The sequence below is a fragment of the Blennius ocellaris genome, assembly GCF_963422515.1.
Source record: "Blennius ocellaris genome assembly, chromosome: 14".
NCBI lineage: Eukaryota > Metazoa > Chordata > Actinopteri > Blenniiformes > Blenniidae > Blennius > Blennius ocellaris.
Window position 1 is genome coordinate 11,178,035 of NC_137663.1, and position 18,096 is coordinate 11,196,130.

At 39.6% G+C, this 18,096-nt stretch overlaps 1 protein-coding gene across 1 annotated transcript; it reads right to left on the minus strand.

Moving 5' to 3' along the window:
- Nucleotides 1-11,530: 11,530 nt before the first annotated feature.
- Nucleotides 11,531-15,764, minus strand: LOC308139492 (sodium-dependent phosphate transport protein 2A-like; the record flags this gene model as incomplete). The annotated part of the gene is made up of 13 exons (XM_080508953.1): nt 11,531-11,535; nt 11,992-12,111; nt 12,246-12,529; nt 12,650-12,762; nt 12,875-12,999; nt 13,307-13,423; nt 13,809-13,976; nt 14,217-14,268; nt 14,484-14,585; nt 14,834-15,029; nt 15,195-15,306; nt 15,389-15,532; nt 15,629-15,764. The coding sequence occupies 13 exons, from the start codon at nt 15,762-15,764 to the stop codon at nt 11,531-11,533; spliced, it is 1,674 nt and encodes a 557-aa protein (XP_080365079.1).
- Between the last annotated feature and the right edge of the window lie 2,332 nt (nt 15,765-18,096).

Genomic DNA, 18,096 nt, shown 5'->3' on the forward strand with positions numbered 1-18,096 from the left:
CCCAATATTACACACTCATTTTAAGGTAAACAGGCTGCAAAATCAAGATTTCTAGACCAGAAATACAAAATTAAGGCCATGGCATCTTATCTAATCTCAATGTCCAGTCTTTGCTTCTGTATTATTTCCCATTTTCCCTCCTCATGCTCCCCAGCAGGTATTTTTCTTTCCAGGTCTTCTCCTTTTCCCCCCCCATTTCTTTCTGTCTGTTCAGTCTTTTTAAGGGCGCATGCATTCCAACGCACTTTTCTTTAAATATGCTCTTTTCATCCCAGAGGAGCAGCTGCGTGTTTCAGCGGATACCATAGAGACTGTATGTAAAGTTCCACAACCGTTGGCACCATTGAACCAACTCTGAAAGATGCATGTGAGACTTTTTCTCTCTCTCTCTCTTTTTTTTTTTTTTCTCTCATGGTCGCATCGACCTTTTGCCTTCCCAGACAGCATCGGCTCTATAAAAAAAAAGAAGTTATTTTCTTCCAGTAAGATAGACTGGAGATACAATCATTCAAGGTCCAAGTACTCAGCAAGAAGAGCCATAACTCTGTCGGAGAGACGCAGAGAGGAGGGTCCAGCTTCTTTACTGGAGTTCTCTGTGCTGCTCTCTGAGGCGATTCAACATAAATCACCCAAACACAAACAGCCAGGATGGTATCCATCTCTAGTTAAAAGCAAGAATAAACAATGCAATCCAGTTCCACCGTTAAACTGCTTTAATGTTTTGACTAGTTCCATTACCGTCCTGCAGAGTCATTTCTGTCTTGTTTTTCCCTCCGAGGCTCACAGAGGTCACAGCTTCACTGCAGTCAGAAGCTATTTGGGTTATGGATCGGTCTCCCAGCCGGTAACAGGCCGCCAAAACAAAAAACACATTTTCGAGCAAATCAGTCACTCTGCTCATTTTCTAAGAACATAAATATCCGCGCCACAAATAAAACTGCAACTCAACACATTGTCCTCTGGCCTTTATCTGTCCTCAGCCCGATCCTCTGCTTGCTTGTGCGTGCAGCCAAGCGTAGAGGTCACCGGTGCAGCCGAGGCCAGCGGTCGGGAGCCCAGATGAGGTTCAAAAATACTTTCACGACACAAATAAAGACCAGCTTTTACAGTTTGACTTGAGGCTTCAAATGCAGTTACATTTGTTTATTTTCAGGGTAATGCAGAACCATTCGCAGTCATCCTCTCCAAGACAACTTCACTCGCTTTGCAAATTTAATAAAAAACAATTTGAAGTGTTTCAGACCCAGGGACGCATTCTCCAACAGTGCATTTTCCCTTTTTTTTTTTTTTTTTTGAGAAGAAGAGAAGCTAAACAACCTCTTTGACAAAACAGTGCCAAAGGCAAAAACACCGCCATATACATGTAATTAAAACAGTGCTCTGAGACTGAGAGAAAAGGCAAAAAAGCATGAGAGCATAACAACATGATTAGATTTTTTTTTTTTTTAAGAAAAGGCTCAAAATATGAGCCCAAAAAGTATGTTGAATGGAAAACAGTGATTGAAGTTAAGTGAAGTTAAGTAACAAAAAAGGAGAGTTGATTTTTAGTATAACTGACGATAGTTGTCCCAACATGGAAGCAAGAACCTCCATTAAAAACAACAAAAACGCAAGCTTGTTTTCGCCAAATTTCAAAGTGTAATGTGAACTCTACATTCACAGCAGGGATCCGTCCCTCTGTCGATGATAAGCATTGTGTAATTGTAGTGTTAATATGACATGTCAGTGGTTGCATCCACAGATGTTTTTCTACAATGGAGGAACATCATGTCACTCACAAACATTAGCTCATCTCCAAATTCAGATGCGTGACTCAAAGCTTAAAATCTGATTCATGTGCATTCATGAGTGAAGGTTTCGCGTTGCTCGCCCAGTTCAGCGCACCAAACCGAGATCTGTTGCAGGGAAACTCCATTAAGCTACTTGGAATAGGAAGGTATCCGAAGCTCACTGGAGCATGAAGGCCCAGATTGTGTCACAACAGTTGTCAAACATGACCAAGTGGAATAAAATGAACTATAAATGACTTTCTCTTCACATTATAATCTCAAAATACAAGGAGGTATTTATGAATTACCTGCAGATATGAAGCTGCCACCGAGATGACATTGTGGACATTGTGCCCGGAGGAAAGCTGGCTGCCAGAGGAATTTCATTAATATTGATTAGTTTCAGGGCAGAGGTTTAGCGTTACCTCATCCAAATGCTATTTCACCGGCCATCCCACTTGACCAAGACAAATACCTCGAAGGGAACTCAGCAGTTGAAGTTTCATTTCATAAAAGGGTAATTGTGCTAAAAGACTCAACATAATCAGACCGAGAACAGACTTGTGGTGCACAACTGTGCTGAAACTGAATACACATAGACTGAGATAAGGAACATACTTTTATATAGTGGCAAACACAGAATGAAACCTCGTCAGTTAAAGGAGAACGGGTCGTCAATTCTTTGGGAGGATTTAAACTTTAACGTAACTTCTTTGGTCCAGTGACCAAGTCGGGCCCGTCTGCTTCCCCATCATACGTTTGACACGGCTTTAGCAGCAGCAGCAGCAGCAGCAGCTCAGTCTGACGTTTCCCACAGACACAGGCCAGCGAGCTGCCTGCCAAAGGACAGCGCTTGTTTGCTTGACATTTCCATGGTTTCCTTGAGCAGGACTATAAAAATGGCGAGCATCTCGGTGAGAAACTCCGACAGCATGCGAGCGAAGAAGAGTTTAGGTTTTCACATGTATTGATTTGCTCACGGAGACGCGTCACATTCAGGCACATGCACGTGGGTCTTTACTTTCTCTGTTTGTTTGTCGGTGAAGCTTGTACTTTGGAGCTTGTGTGGGCCTGCTTAAAGTGAATGTCCCATGTGGCCTGCTGAGGTCCATAATATGTCACTGCTCTGCATCATTTAGACCTTTCAGGACGTGAATTCAGTCACTGGCTCGTTGCTCTGAATCGCAAATGACCCAGTACTTTCCAGCGAGTTCTGGGTTGCGCCCCAACGTGGTTCCTTTTCGGACAGAGATTACACTGGATTTATTGTGTTCCACACACTGGCATTCATTTCCTATTCAGTCTGGGTGGTGACCATGAAAAGCAGTAATGAGCTCCATGGCTTCGGGGCTGGTTGTTTTGTTTCACCGAGGTCACTTCCATTCACTGGTCACTTCCAAAGCCATTTTATCATTTATTTTATTGACAAACGTACAGACGTTTCCTTCTTGAAGTTCGAGGCGTGTCATCGTTTTTTTTTTTACCTCCTTCACCAACCAAGGAGCCTTTGTTGCCAGATAAGAGTCTTCATTGTCTAAGTGACCTTGATAATGTCTCTGAAATCACGCTGGCCACTGCTCTATGCAACACCGAGGTCACGTTATTAACAGTGTTCACAGACCTTGACCCCCTTGAGCTGAGAAGAAATTAACAGCTACTGTGTTCCAAGTGCAAAACAAGAGGAGGGTTTGGCCCGTCGTGATTGGTGGACATTTTGTCTGATAAGGGAGACGGATGACATGAGGAAACTTTTTGCCACAACCTTGGCTCGTGCAACACATTGTTGGAAGAGAGGCACAGAAGGAATCCGATGCTATCTGATGAGAGGTGGCTGCACCTTGACCTCTGACGCCACGACCGCGGGAAGCGCCAATCAACAGGCGATGTTTGTTGAGGAGTTGCTCCGACAACAAGAAGCGCCTTCCTGCGTGCTGAAGTGCAGAAAAGAATGTTAACGAGTCGTCGTTCTAGAATATGATTGGGAAATATTCCTTTGTAGATTGGTTTAGTATATTACTTTTATTGTTATGATGGCAAACATGCCAAGTTACCCCATCGGAATCAATAAAGCATATCAGAACTTTCCCGTACACTGCGGTTATTCTTTAACATAATCGCTCACTTGTTTCAAGTGAGATCAGCAGAAATTTCATTTAACAGGAAGTCCTGCTGTGGAACACAATGTATAAAGCATCATAAGCAGAAGGCTTTCAGCTGAGTGATTAATATAGTTTCTTCTTTCAGTGACGCGCTGGAGCCGGTGGTCCTCGACCTCCAGTGTGGGTGGTTTGATCCCCACGTCTGCCTGGCCATGTGCCAAAGTGCCTCTGGGCAAAACATTGAACCCCAATTTGCTCTCAATGAAACGCAAGTTCCACACATGGCTGCTCCCTCCCTAAAGGTTTGTGCCAGTGCATGATTGACGCTCTGGAGCTTTGTGATAATGCAAAAGGAGCTCAAGGATGCTTTCTAATAAGAGGGAAGTGTTTTATTGTATCAAACAATAATGTTTGTATGGAGAGAAAAAATATCAGTTTATCCATCTTCAAAGCTGTTTTCTCCAACTTCATGGGTTGCAGGGCCTGAAGTCGATCTCATGAGATAATGTTCTGAGACAGGATACAACCCGGACACGTCATCGGTCCATCAGAGGATAAACACACAAAACCACAGTTACATACATTCATCTTCACATAGGTAATACAGAGTTGTCAGTTCATGCCAGAAGGGGAAATACATTTATTTACATTTATATATCCAACCAACATTTATATCTGGATATGAGGTAAACATTGCTCCGAGATAATCCTCTGAGTTTTATGCTGTAATTTCACTGGGTAGAGGTCAAGGAGTTTCCAGAATATCTCAAATTATTTGCGAGCGTTTGCTTAAAGAGCCTTGCAAAATTGTCGCTTCAATTATTCACACATTAAAACAGTTAAAAAAAAAAAAAATTACTCAACATTTTCCCTCAACCTGTAATCTCAAAGTTGTTAATGTCTAAAGTTTGTCATGAACGCTTCTCAGTTTACCTTCTGCAGGACAGAAAGTGTAAGAAATGATCCTCGAGCCTTCAGCATGTGGGCCAAGTCTTCATTCAGCAGCTTCATGCAGTTTTTTTTTTTTTTTAAAAAGCTCCATTTGGCTTGAACTCTTACAAAGTTATTGCTGGACTAATGTGAAGTATGATTCAGTATGATTCCAAGTACAAACTGTTGCTTGTTAGTTTGCTATATTGTCTTGCTGTTTTACGAGTCAGACACAACTATGCTTTGAGGAATATGCATTATTAAACAGTAAACACTTTTCCAGCACGATTTCCATTAAATAGAAAAAATTTGCACTGAGCTTCTGGTGTATAAGTCGAAAAACATCATGTCAAATTGGTGTCCTAATTCATTTTCCTTATTTGAATAACCTGAAACTCCTATAGTTTCTGAATTAAAAAATCGACTATATTCACAGCTAATGTCAATGTCCCCTGTGCTCCCATGTGCTTTCCAAAAGACACCCACAGTCCTTTACTACCTTGCACACTGGACGTAGGCTAGCGCTGTAATGTGTGGCCTGCGTTCCACTCTCTCATCTGGCCGCCCGCCAGGCCTGTACAGTAAAACCCTGGAATAAAAGCTGCAGCTGTGGAAGCAGCAGGCAGTCAGACTAAAGTAAAGGGACTCATTCTCCAAATCAAGGCCAACCCATTGGACTGCTGCAGTTGTAACCCAATTATTCCCAGGCCACATGTTTTCAAAGCCGGGGCGCTGGGGCAGTGGGGGAAGCCCTCCTTCTCCTCCGCCTGCAGTCATCCCATTAAAAACACGGAAGATTTAGAGCAAGAGGGTGGCAGGGAGGGAAAGTCACTCTTTGCATTGAACGTTTGAAAATATTGCAGGTAAATATGTTGCGGCATGGAAAGAAAGATGAACTCCCCCGGCAGGGTGAGTGAATTTGTATTTAAATAATATCTGTGAATGTGAATTGTGCAGATCTGGAATAAAAATGAAATGCAAGTTAAAATAAACTGCAGCTACGCAGCTCGAGAGCCGAGGAGAGATGTAGTTTGCAGGCACTGCATTGTAAGGAGTAAATTGATGATGTGAGAGAGAGCGGTTGTTTCAGGGAATTGTGCGCAGGGTAAGCTGTTCTCACCCATTAAACTACTTTTAAACCTCCCTTGTCGTCTCCCACTCACCCTCCTCCTTTATCTTCCTCAGCCTGTCTCAGGGCCCAGAAAGTGACAGACACAGTTCGTCATGAGGCTCATCTGGAAATTCCCTGATGGTTCAAACACGTAGAGTGGCCCATTCTAGCGAGAAATCAAGGAAGTGGTATTGATGTGATCGTTGTGTCAATGTGTCATTGAAAGAAGCAAGGCACTCATCGGTTGCGGATTGAAAACAAAAAATGTGTATCGCAGGTGGGCTTCAATCACTGACGGCTCTCCCCCGGAAGAGTATGCGTCACAGAAACAAACCATAAGTCTATTGATGTAAAAATAAAATAGATGCTATAGTGACACATATGGTTTGTGTTGTTAGTACTGTTGCAATCTATTTATATACTTTATTGCATTTGGAGTTATTTTCAAACATTTTTCTGTCTATATTCTTTGTGTACACACACACACACACACACACACACACACACACACACACACACACACACACACACACGCACACACACTACAACAACTACATGATATGGTCCAAAAATGGTCCTTAATAGTTGCAGACAATTGTCCTGTTAAAAGTTAAACGTTGCAAACATCACCCTTTACTTCTAATAATCTGTGGCGCCATCGTGTGGTCAGTGATTGCAATTGGAGATTTTCGAGCTCTTACTCACTTAAAAACGTTGAAATTGTAGATTTATTCGAAAAAAAATAAACAAATTAAACTTTTAAATATTATTTAAGGAACATAAAAGTATACACACATATGCTTTTTACTGATATGCTCCAACAAGCTATAATTAAATAGACAATGGGATTTATACAGTTTACTTTTTAAATGATTATATTGTAACTATAATGTCACTATTATATGTATTAAAAATACTTCAATAAACTGTGATCAAATTTAATAAAGCTGCTAACCAACCTCAAGAAGCAAATAAAACCATGTGTCAATATACACATTTTTGCACTTTTCAAGCCAAAATGCATAGTTCCATCGATTCATTGAGCTGCTGATAAGGCAACTGCCTGCCATCATTGTTTGTATAAAGCTATATTAACTATGAGGAGAAAACACTAAAAAATGAAGTAAAAAAACAAACACTACTTGATATATCAGTCTTAAATTTTGCTTTAATTTTTAAAACTTGCATGTATCCGATAAGCCTTTTGACTGAACCCCCTTTTTTTTTCTTTTTTTAGAAAACTGCATAATAAATCAGGTAATACTGGCTTTATTTCTTATGCAATGCCTCAGTTTATAGAAATTTTACATAAAATATGAATACATTCCATAAATTTATTTAATATATATTGAAGGAAATGGACATTCAGTCTGTTACGGGAAACATAGAGTTGGACTGTATTGTGATCGAGGTACCAATGGTTTGTTTTTGCTTTACCACATTATACTTTCATAAAGTTCTGCAGAGACATACTGTTTGAACAGTGAGTGCTGTACGCTCTGTTAAGACCACAGCTCTTTCCATCCTCAGTTATATATGTGCTTCGGCTGTTGACTCCTAACCCGAACACAAACCCACTTAAAGCCTCAGACATTATATAAAACAATAGGAAAAGAGGCCGTTGGCATTCATCAATATGCAAACAACTTACAGTCTGTACGGGGTTTTTAAGAGTCCGTTGTTTAAAATAAATGACAACACTGAACAGGAGAAATAGGCTTTATTAATCAAGTCAGTTGCATTAATCAGTTAGATTGCTCTTCACTATAGAGTCACAAGCACGACAACCTACACAGGACATTCATCATTCTCTAACAGGGACAGAAATGAGACATCTGTCATCCAGAAACATATTGTGTGGAAGGTGAACTTCGAAAGTAATGAATGAATAAAAGCTTTGCAGACGAGAAAAAGTTAAAAACAAAAATAATGCAATTTAAATGTCAGTAATGGGCTGAATAATACATGTATTTACACACATAATACAATCAAGTTAAGTGGTATGGAGAACAAATAGATATGAGTTATGAATTTTCCCATTCAAAAGAATTATTTGGTTGGTGGTAAGATTTAATTTGTTGTACTTCTTCACAGTTCTATTTAGACACATTAAAAAAAATACAAATAATGCAAAAACTAGAATACAGTTATTCATAATTCATTCACAATTAATGTGTTCTGTGTGTGGTGACGATTGTTTTTTCACATTAGTAATTTGATCCAGATTACATTTCCTCGTGATAACTACTGTCCATTGTACATCATTGTACTTCAATCAGGTACTAATGATGAATTAGGAGGGAAACATATACTCAAGGTTCTCTCTGCCTGGTTCCTTTGGCATTGTTAATTATTGTCACTGTTGTGTAGATTACTTCATTTTCTGAATGACCTGTGAAAGAAAAATAAAAGGTACTCTTAACTTCTGAAAGTGGAGGCTTTGTGAAATGCTACATGAAACAGGTTGAATGCTTTTTCTTACTTGTGTTGTCAGTAGCATGTCTTGGTTTCGTTTTAAACCTAAAAATATCAAGCGTGAAAGTCACAAGAAGAACGAGAGTGACAACACTCACTGATGATATGATAACCACAGTCTGGACAGGAACGGCTGTGCCAAGATCTACAGACACAAAGCATACAGTGATCAGGGTGTGCAAATCAAACAATGATGCCTGTATATCTGTAATAAAATAATTTTTTTAATATTTCACATATTCCAAATTCTTGACATATAAATATAAAGGATGATGATGTCGTTGTGTCATTTGATTTACTGAATCACCTTGACTGAAAAGTGTCTAGGCTATGCACAAAGAGCTTTATGTTTTGGAGACTGGCAGCAGCAAAACATATAATTCTGCTCCACTCGCAGCTGCTGAGCCACATCAGAGAGATTCGGTGACCTTTTGTGCACAGACAATGCTCACATACAGGGAATTTATCTTAAACCCTTTTCTAGTTTGAAAAGCCAGAGAAAGTAGTAGTTTAGTCGATCCCAACTATTCAAAGAAAAGAAAGTTTTAACACCTGAGTTTGATCCTGGGGGTCGACTGACTGAGGTGTGAGCTGAATCCATTTCTAGAAATATAAGGAATAATACAAATTTGAAAAACAAAACAATGTATGTCTTCGATAACATCAGTGGGAGACAGAAAGTCAGCACTTTCCCTCAAAAACTGCACTTAGGTACATATTTGAACTACTTAGTGTTGAGTATTTGTGTTTCCATCCCTCCACTTTACAGCACTATATATATATATTCATCCTTTCTCACTTCACAGATTACAGTTTTTTTTATTTTCTACTAGTCAGCAATCACAGTAAATAATCATCTTTATACAACAGATCAGCTTTCTTCTTTCCATGTTCAAAATTAGCAAGATTTAATAACATTCGAAAATTTGTGAGTCCTTTGAATCTAAATAAAGTCTTTAATCTACATTAAGTCAATAAGCTACTTTTTAAATATTGGCAAAATAATCCTAATTTGTTCAGTTGAGAAATATATAAAATACTGAGTAATAGAATTTTAAAAAGTAGATAAAAGTTTGCATTATTTAGCTCATAAAAAAAAAAGATCCATACCTAATATTTCCAATCTGAAAGCAATTTTCTTCAATGACTTTCCATCAGAGCTGAATTCTTCCATCTTGTAACGTCCAGAGTGATTTTTCCAGCTGTTGGTCAGTTTGAATGTTCCCATGTCAATGCGTTCAAAGTTGAAACCTTCTTCTGTGATCACTTCCCCGGTGACCTTTCTTTTTAAAACCATGTATTGCTCATCCTTTACCAGACGGATCTCAGTTTTTGCTACTTTTGACAGATACAATGTTAATGGTTGTCCTTCTTCTCCATAACACAGATGAGTTTCATTGGATTCAGACAAATTGCATTCAAAAGATGCTGTAAAAAAAAAAAAAAAAAATGAATATTATCATGGGAGTATAGTAAAAGACAAACAACCGCATACACTCATTTGCAATGTTTAATCAGCGAGCTGCCTCAAATGCATGTTTTTGCAGCATGTGAGACAATCACACACAGAAAGACACACAAGTCAAGAATAAAAACTTCTATTTTCTCTATGAGGCACAACTGCAAACCACTACACACTTATTCAACATTCAAGTATTTTCTACCAAATAATCTAAAGAATCTAATAATACATTTAAATCTGAATAATCTCAAGATAAGAATAATATTCTAAAGAATAATATTCTAAAGAATAATAAAGAATCGAAAGAATCTAAATTCTTTTGAATATCAACTTCATGTCCTCTCGTGGTAAAAAAAAAAAAAAAAAGATTACCTTTTGTCAGAACCATTGTTGCCAGGACTGTCACAATCATATAGATGAAATTCATTGTTTCTGTAACACATTTATTCTAGATATTAATATGTGATCATAGTTTACAATCAATCCAGTTATTTCCATCCAAGAAGTTACAAAATTAAAGTTAATTTCATATACCGGTAAATGCAAAATCGTTTAATGGATGTAAAAATCAAGAGGTTTATACAGAATCTATGCAAATTATAACATTCAAGTATATGGGAGCTGTTCATCACTCACCACATCCACGGTGCTGCATGACAGTTTGAGACGGATCAAGAGGACCAACAGGAGGTTGATTTGTGGGCTGATCCTCTTCTGGTGCCCCTCAGTTTATTGAGAATCAAGTCGCTGCTGTTCTCAAACCGCGGCACAACTTTTCTGCTGCATTTTTTATCTAACTATTAATTTTGTCAGACAGACAATTAGATTTATTTGAGATTGAAAGACTTGTACAACACTTTTCACGATTCATCAGTGAGGACTGGGGCTTTTTTTAGATCCTGACATAACGACCTCACTAAAACATCTGATAACAAACAGGAAAGAAAAGGCAAACTCCCCCACTGAAAGAAGGGAGATAATTATCCCATTATTCATGATAAATGATTCCATCATTGGTTCATTAGTGTGAAAATTGTTTTTCTCCTCATGCAAAATCAGCCGCATGTGTAACATCATTCACTTCACTTTCCAAACAGTCAGAAAAAAAAAGCACTGCAAATAAAATGTCTGTTGACATAAAACCAGTTTTCTGGGATTGATTTCACTGCATTATCTGAAACTTAAGTAAAACAGTGCCTCAAGAACACTGCGACCACACGCACGCACGCACGCACGCGCACACACACCCACACACACACACACACACACACATGCAAGATTTTCCACTTGAGAGACTGAAGCTTAAATAGTTTTCATGTTCTTCACTGTGCAGCAATGGAGATGATTAGCTTTGTTCTTTCTGCCTCTGTTTGAATTGCATGTGAACAAAGTTTGTTGAGTTCACGAGAAAATCAAGTTGAGTTCACGATCCTGAAAATCATTGTCAAGCCCTGTTTTAGCATTAATCTTCTAGGATAGGTTACGTAAACTAAAACTTCTGTGGTTAATTATCTCTCTATACAATGAGAAGAATAAAGTCTTACATTCAACCCAGAGACCAAAAAAAAAAATTGGAATTGAGAAAGGTACAATTATCTGTAAGTCCTTATTGGGGAAGCATTTCAGTTGCACAATACCTTTTGTACTGCGGTTTCTTTGTGCAGCACGTGGGCTATTTTACTGGTTAAGCTGAAGGGAAGAGATGTGAGAATTTCTGGTAACACATTTGTTTTTCGCTCAAGTAAGTTTAGCATCGTGGAAATCATTGAAGACTGTCAACTTTGTGATGTGAGTCACTCTCCCACGCCTCATTTCTTCATGTGTTCTTCAGCTATTTTAAGTTGCCTGGTAGCACTAATGTAAAGACTTGTTTGCTCTGTTGGTCTGAGAGCTTGTGGGTTTCGTTTCATCAAAGCAGCGCAATCAAAACCAGCTAACTTCCTGAGTTGAATGCACTTTTCAATCTATTTAAAGTTGTTCATTTTGTAACCGTCTCGTGGCATTATAAACGAGTGGTCTGCAGCCGAACGCCTGCGTTTGCTTTTCCTGTAATGGACCACGGTGTAATTTCAAACACATTGCACTCTGAGGAGATGTTGCTTGTTTTGCTCGAGTGGCTTCCCTCGCGACCACAACATCCAGTACCGTCCAAATCACTTCTATTGGTACAGTTCTCCTCAGAATCTTTGTCTTCATCGTTAAGCTTCCATGTCTTTCCTTTTCTCTCGGGGTGAACAGTGATACCATCTGTGTCAGGTTTTCTGCCTAGAAAATAGGAAAAGATCCAGCGTTCACATAGAACATCTTTGCCATATCGCCTGTAAAACTGCACGTAATTCAAATCACAAGAATTGCAAAAAATTTAAATTAAATTCGATTTATATTTTTTATATATTCACCCCTGTCTTTTCTGCACCACAGGGTCGTCTTGGTGATCAGGTCATCCAGGGGCTGCAATGAAGTCATCCATGCAGGAAGAAAGTCCCAGTTCTGAAGTCCGAGCGGCAAACAGTGGGGTTTGTGCACCTGCAGGATGTTCACTGTTGCGACAGATATTATCACCATAATGACCGGCGCTCCAATCCCAGCCATCACCTTCCAACCAGCCATGGAGAGAGCGAACACCAGGGTCGGGAGGAGCAGGAAGCAGAGGAGGAGGTACAACACCGCAAACCAGCGGTACCTGCATGCACACCGTTCCTCTCATTATTACGATTCTTTAATTCGTCACAAGATGTCTTTTACTTTATGAATTTTTTTTTATTCTAAAGTAATTACATCTCACTACTTTCACTTGCTATACCTGGCAGTGCGGCTCCCGAGAGCGCGGGCCATACGTATGGGTAGGCGGGTCGCCGGGATGGGGTACCACAGCAGGATGCCGACAAGGTTGAAGAAAAAATGACATAAAGCAACCTGTAAGAAAAAAGACACGTCAAACTTGGGTGGATTATAAAGTAAATAACAGCACTTCTTGTATGAAAATACAAGGAAGTGGAAGTCTTGGTTTAGCTGTTAGTATGTATACCTGTGTGGCAGCAGCAAGTTTATCTCCTGGGCTTGCCAGCGCTGCAAGTGTAGCTGTAGTCGTTGTTCCCAGGTTGGACCCCAAAGTTAAAGGGTAGGCTCTTTCAATACTGATCACACCGATACCTAATGTAATATACAGAATATAGATACATACTGTTAACTGGAGGTGAAGAATTCAACAGATTGAAAAACGTTCGGCAAACATTCTCCATCGGGATCCACACCAGTCCAGCTAATGCTGACCCAAACAGGCGGTAACTCAATGGGTCAAAGTTTGATTTCGGCTTTTCCAGATGTGGCAAACCTCTTTGTATTTTAGTCAGTCGAGATGAAAGGACTCAATATTGTTTAAGAAACATGTCCAAGTTATTTTCAAAGTAAACAAAGACATCTTGTACATCATGTTTGTGCTTGAGAATGCACGGCATACCGACGAGGGGGGTGATGGAAGACGTGAAGACGGAGCTACTCTGAACCAAGAAAGTCATGCCCGCTCCCACTAACAGGGCCAGATAACCTGCCAGCCAAGTGAAGGGGTAAGGGAAGTCTGCGGGACAAGAGAGGAGTCACAGAAACATTTTAGTGGCCAGCTGAAATCAGAGGAAGCATGTAATGTCGTCGAGAAGAAACTTGATGTTCTCTTTGTGTCAAAATTGTGAGTCATGATTTTAGGTACTTATGCTGAAAAACATTGTATGAGATTAAAAATGTCGTTATTGTGTGTGTGCATGTCTCGGTGTGTGAGGCTAAAAAAAAACTAAAGAAACTGGTTTGTTACTTTTGCACTTACCATGGATAAAGGAAAATATCTGTACTTCTATCTGCACTTCTATGTATGTGTACGTCAGCTTTGATGTCTTATTGTCGCACACTAAAAAAAAATCACTACTGTATGCATATTTATAATGAACTGTGCTGTATTGCGATGTTACCTGTGTTTATGACTTTGTTTATCGTGCTGGCCACCCGCCCCTTCAGCAGGGAGTTGAGCAGTTTCACCAGCAGTATGAGGCAGCTGCACAGGACCAGCAGGGAGCACGCCAGCAAGATCAGGCCTATGGCCAAGTCTGATAAAGAGCAGTTGACAAAGAGATGTCCACCTGTGCAGGAGAAGAGCAACATGATGCTATAACGCTGTGGAGAAGGAGACTGTATCAGGAAGATACAAAACTATAAAGACAATTAAAAAACCTGGATTCACTGTTAAATATTTTGATTGTATCTACCTTGAAATGCGAAATTAATATATGATTGAAACAGTTGGTTAGAAAGCTGACTGTGAAGTGAAGGTTTAGGAATCTGAAATCAGGAAAAAAAAAAAGGAAGTCAAGAAGTCTTACATTTTTGTGTTTGTTCTGAAAGGTTGCGAGATGGCCAAGAGGTTTCGTTATCCTGTTAACAGGAACAAACAAGAGGCAAAGAGATTAATTCAAGGCATTTACTAGTGTACAATATATAAACAGTAACTTTAATTAGTAGGATAACAGTGATGGAACCTTGCTTTTAGAGTTCTAAAATTAGCTATTTGTTTTGACCACTATAACAAACAGGACATACATTCAAGCCGACATACAGACACTCTAACAGGCAGCAAATTTATTGTGTACCTTTGTTGCGATTGCTGTGGTTTGACACCATTGCTTTACCAGACTCTGATTGCTCACTGTCTGGTCTCCGGTGGCAATGGCCGTGATGACCGACTGATCCAGCTGCACACACAAAGACAAAAACTACATTACAATGCTTTCGCCAATTTTTCAGTCATTTCAGTCATCAGCTTTTGTGTGCAAAGTTATAGATGGATTATAAGGTATAACTCTTTGTCACCACGGGTAATTCAATACAGCAGAGGGCGCTGTTCTTCAGATGCATCCAGTGATGCTGCCTGCGTCTGACTTGCCTCTGCATTTGTCTTGCTGAGTAAGATAATAAACACACTGCAGTACTGACACACTACCTGGATGATCAGAGTCGTCAGTGGCTTCGTGATGACTTTAAGGAGTTCGGGAGCTTCTTCTCCGCTGCTGAGCTGCAGAGTGTCAACAACAGCCTGCGAGAGTCGCCTCAGCAGGCCGCTCGCTACTTCCAGAGGGAGAAGCACCAACACAGACAGCCAGTTGAAACAGTCATGGACAGTCGCTCCAGCAAATGCCCTGAAGGATGCACAATAGATATGCATGCATCTATATTCATAATAAACATACCAGCCAGCCAAAGTGAACAGTGTGGAGATAATTTGGCACACGCGCACACACACACACGCACGCACGCACGCACGCACGCACGCACACACACACACACACACACACACACCATACCTTTTAAACTCCTCTCTGTCCCCAGCCTGCATTAGAGCAACTATGGTATTAGTGACAGATGTTCCAATGTTGGAGCCCATGATAACAGGAATAGCAGACTGCACCTCCAGCACTGTATAGAAATAAAATGAGTATTAACTCAACACTTTCTCAATAGGACACCAAAGTCATTACTTGTTAACATGTGAACTCACAGCCCGAGGAAACCAGGCTGACTATGATAGAGGTGGAGGTTGAAGAGCTCTGGACTAACACCGTGACCAGGATTCCCACCACCAGCCCTGCCACTGGATTAGAAAAGATAGCATTTTCCTGAAAGATATCGCCAGCCACCCTCCCTGCAAGAAGACCAGAACGAGAGAGAAACGTTTGAATGGGGACACTTTTAAAAGGAATCAACATCTCCAATAAAGGAATGACCTGTCTGTGCTTACCCCCGGCAAGTTGAAAGGCCAAGCTTAAAATGTCAAGGGAACACACGAAGAGGTACAGGAGCAGAAAGATCAGGGGGATTTTGCTGAAGGTGGAAACAATCGCACTCGCTCGCTCTGTTCTGGAGAGGATTTCCATCATCAGGTCTTGGAAGTCATCATCATAGAAACAATACTGGTCAGCATCTCCTGTGATGGCATGAGATAGTCTTCAAATGAACAGCAGCACACATCCTTGAAGTATGGTCTACAACTTTAGTGATTTGTACTCATGCCACAAGAACTACCACACGAAAACATGACAATGTGACAATTGTTATTTCTCTCTTCTTTTTTTTTAACCCTTGTTAGCAGCCTGGGCAGACACTATGATGTGATTGAGAGCCTTCCGATGTCAGAACAGTTTTTGCTCTTGCAAAAGGAAGAGACTAAGAGTCTTCCCATGTTGCTGCCTTGAAGTTGGCATGACTGCCGTACATGACGGGGAGGGGGGAGGCAAAGAGAAAGAGAAGAGAAAAGATTGAGAGAAGAGAGAGAGAGAGAGAGAGAGAGAGAGAGAGAGAGAGAGAGATCTACATTTATTATTTATAGTAATCACACTGATCCAAATATTTTTCAACCGTTGTGAGATTAAACCAGCCTGAGCAGCTCTATCGAGACAGTAACATGATTTTCAAGAAGGAATATAAATTAGCAAGTAGGCAACAACAAAATTTTGATAATTGAACAAATGATGGCAGAAAACAAGAAACATCAGCAGCCAGTCTCATTGATGAGGAGTTGAAATATGTATGTGTGCGTGCATGTGCGTGTGTGTGCGTGTGTGTGTGCGTGTGTGTGTGCGTGTGTGTGTGCGTGTGTGTGTGTGTGTGTGTGTGTGTGTGTGTGTGTGTGTGGTTTGTCCACAATTGTTATTTCTCATGTACATATTGGTGTTAATTTAGTTTTTCTTGAATTCCCCGGCAAACAAAACTGAATTGCACATTGACACCTTCTCATTATGGACATATAGCAGTTGTTTGCTGAATGGATATTCTTTACATACCTGACGAATTGTTGTTACGGTGCCTTTGATTCAGAAAGTAAATGCTTTCAATGAAATGAAATATGTTGCACAAGAGGGAAAAAAGGAGACTGAGTTAAAAGAGGAAAAAGAAAGAAGAGCACAGTGGTGGGAAAGAAAAGGTAGCAGCTGCAGTGAAGTATTGATTAACTTTGTTAACTAATAGGAAGTTAAAAGTCACCTCCTTCTTCATGTCTTTATTCACTACCTTTGAGCCTCATGTGCAAATACACGTGAATATAAAAAGCATCTCAGTACAGCAGAAAACATTTATTTCACCAAGATCATTTTCAATATAATTTAGCCTTTTTTTCAACAACTAAGACAATATTTTCAACCTTTTCTATTTTACTCTTTATAGCTTGATCTTATAAGTTGTGAAAATCAAGAATAAAGTAGTTCAAAATATTGTGAACTACGGTTTTTCCTTGTTCTGAACATAATTATCATTGCTAAAATGTGAGACATATTTTTTCAGTTTGTATCAATGTAGCAATTAATCTCAAAACAAATAACGTATCCATGATAGTCTTTTTTTTTTGGCAATACAGCTGTGAATTTTGAATGAACTACTTCTCCACATATGAATGTGTTGTAACAAATTCCTCCATATTCATCTACAACACAAACAGAGTGTGGTCTCTTAAAAATATTTGTGGTTATAAGAGCGACCAGATAGATCACACAAAGCTTTGGCCCTAAAACAGTTCTACTTTTATTTAAGGGTCGACTTTAATTCTAACTTTAATATTTGGTTTATACATGTCCTGTTTATGTGCTTGTCCATTTGTGAAACTGAACAAACTGACTGACTTATTCTCACTCAGAAGATGGTGGTTTTCTCACGGACATGTTCACCGCACATTATTAAAGCATTTCTATGTGCAATTCAATTCAAACCACAGACAATTTGTGTCAACATCTTATTTTGTAAGACTTGCTTCCAGCACTTATAAGCTTCCGTATGATAATACTGACAATACCTTTCACAATAGAGTGCAGAGTTTGTCATCTGCCCTTAAGCAAATTCAGAACCTTTAACTATCTGTTGGGAGCTTGCGCGTGTCAAATAAATACTTGTCTGAGCAGTTTGATAAAAGCACCTGTGTTGTTTGCATTACCTTTGACAAAGCAGATAAATGAATGTGATGAACTGATGTGACACGGAAAAGGGATGGTCATACACATTCTGAGTTGAGAAACCTTAAAGGAGAAAAGGCCCTTCACATTTTGAAGTATTTGAATTAAAATTGTGCTCGCAAACTACCCAAAGGATGGAAACATTGCAGCTTTATATAGCTTATTAAAAAAAAAAAAAAAAAAAAATTCCTCTCAAGAGCCTTTTTAACCAGTTAATAATGTGAATCCAGCTGTTGAAGGAAGCAGGTTTCCGGTTTGTATGTATTTT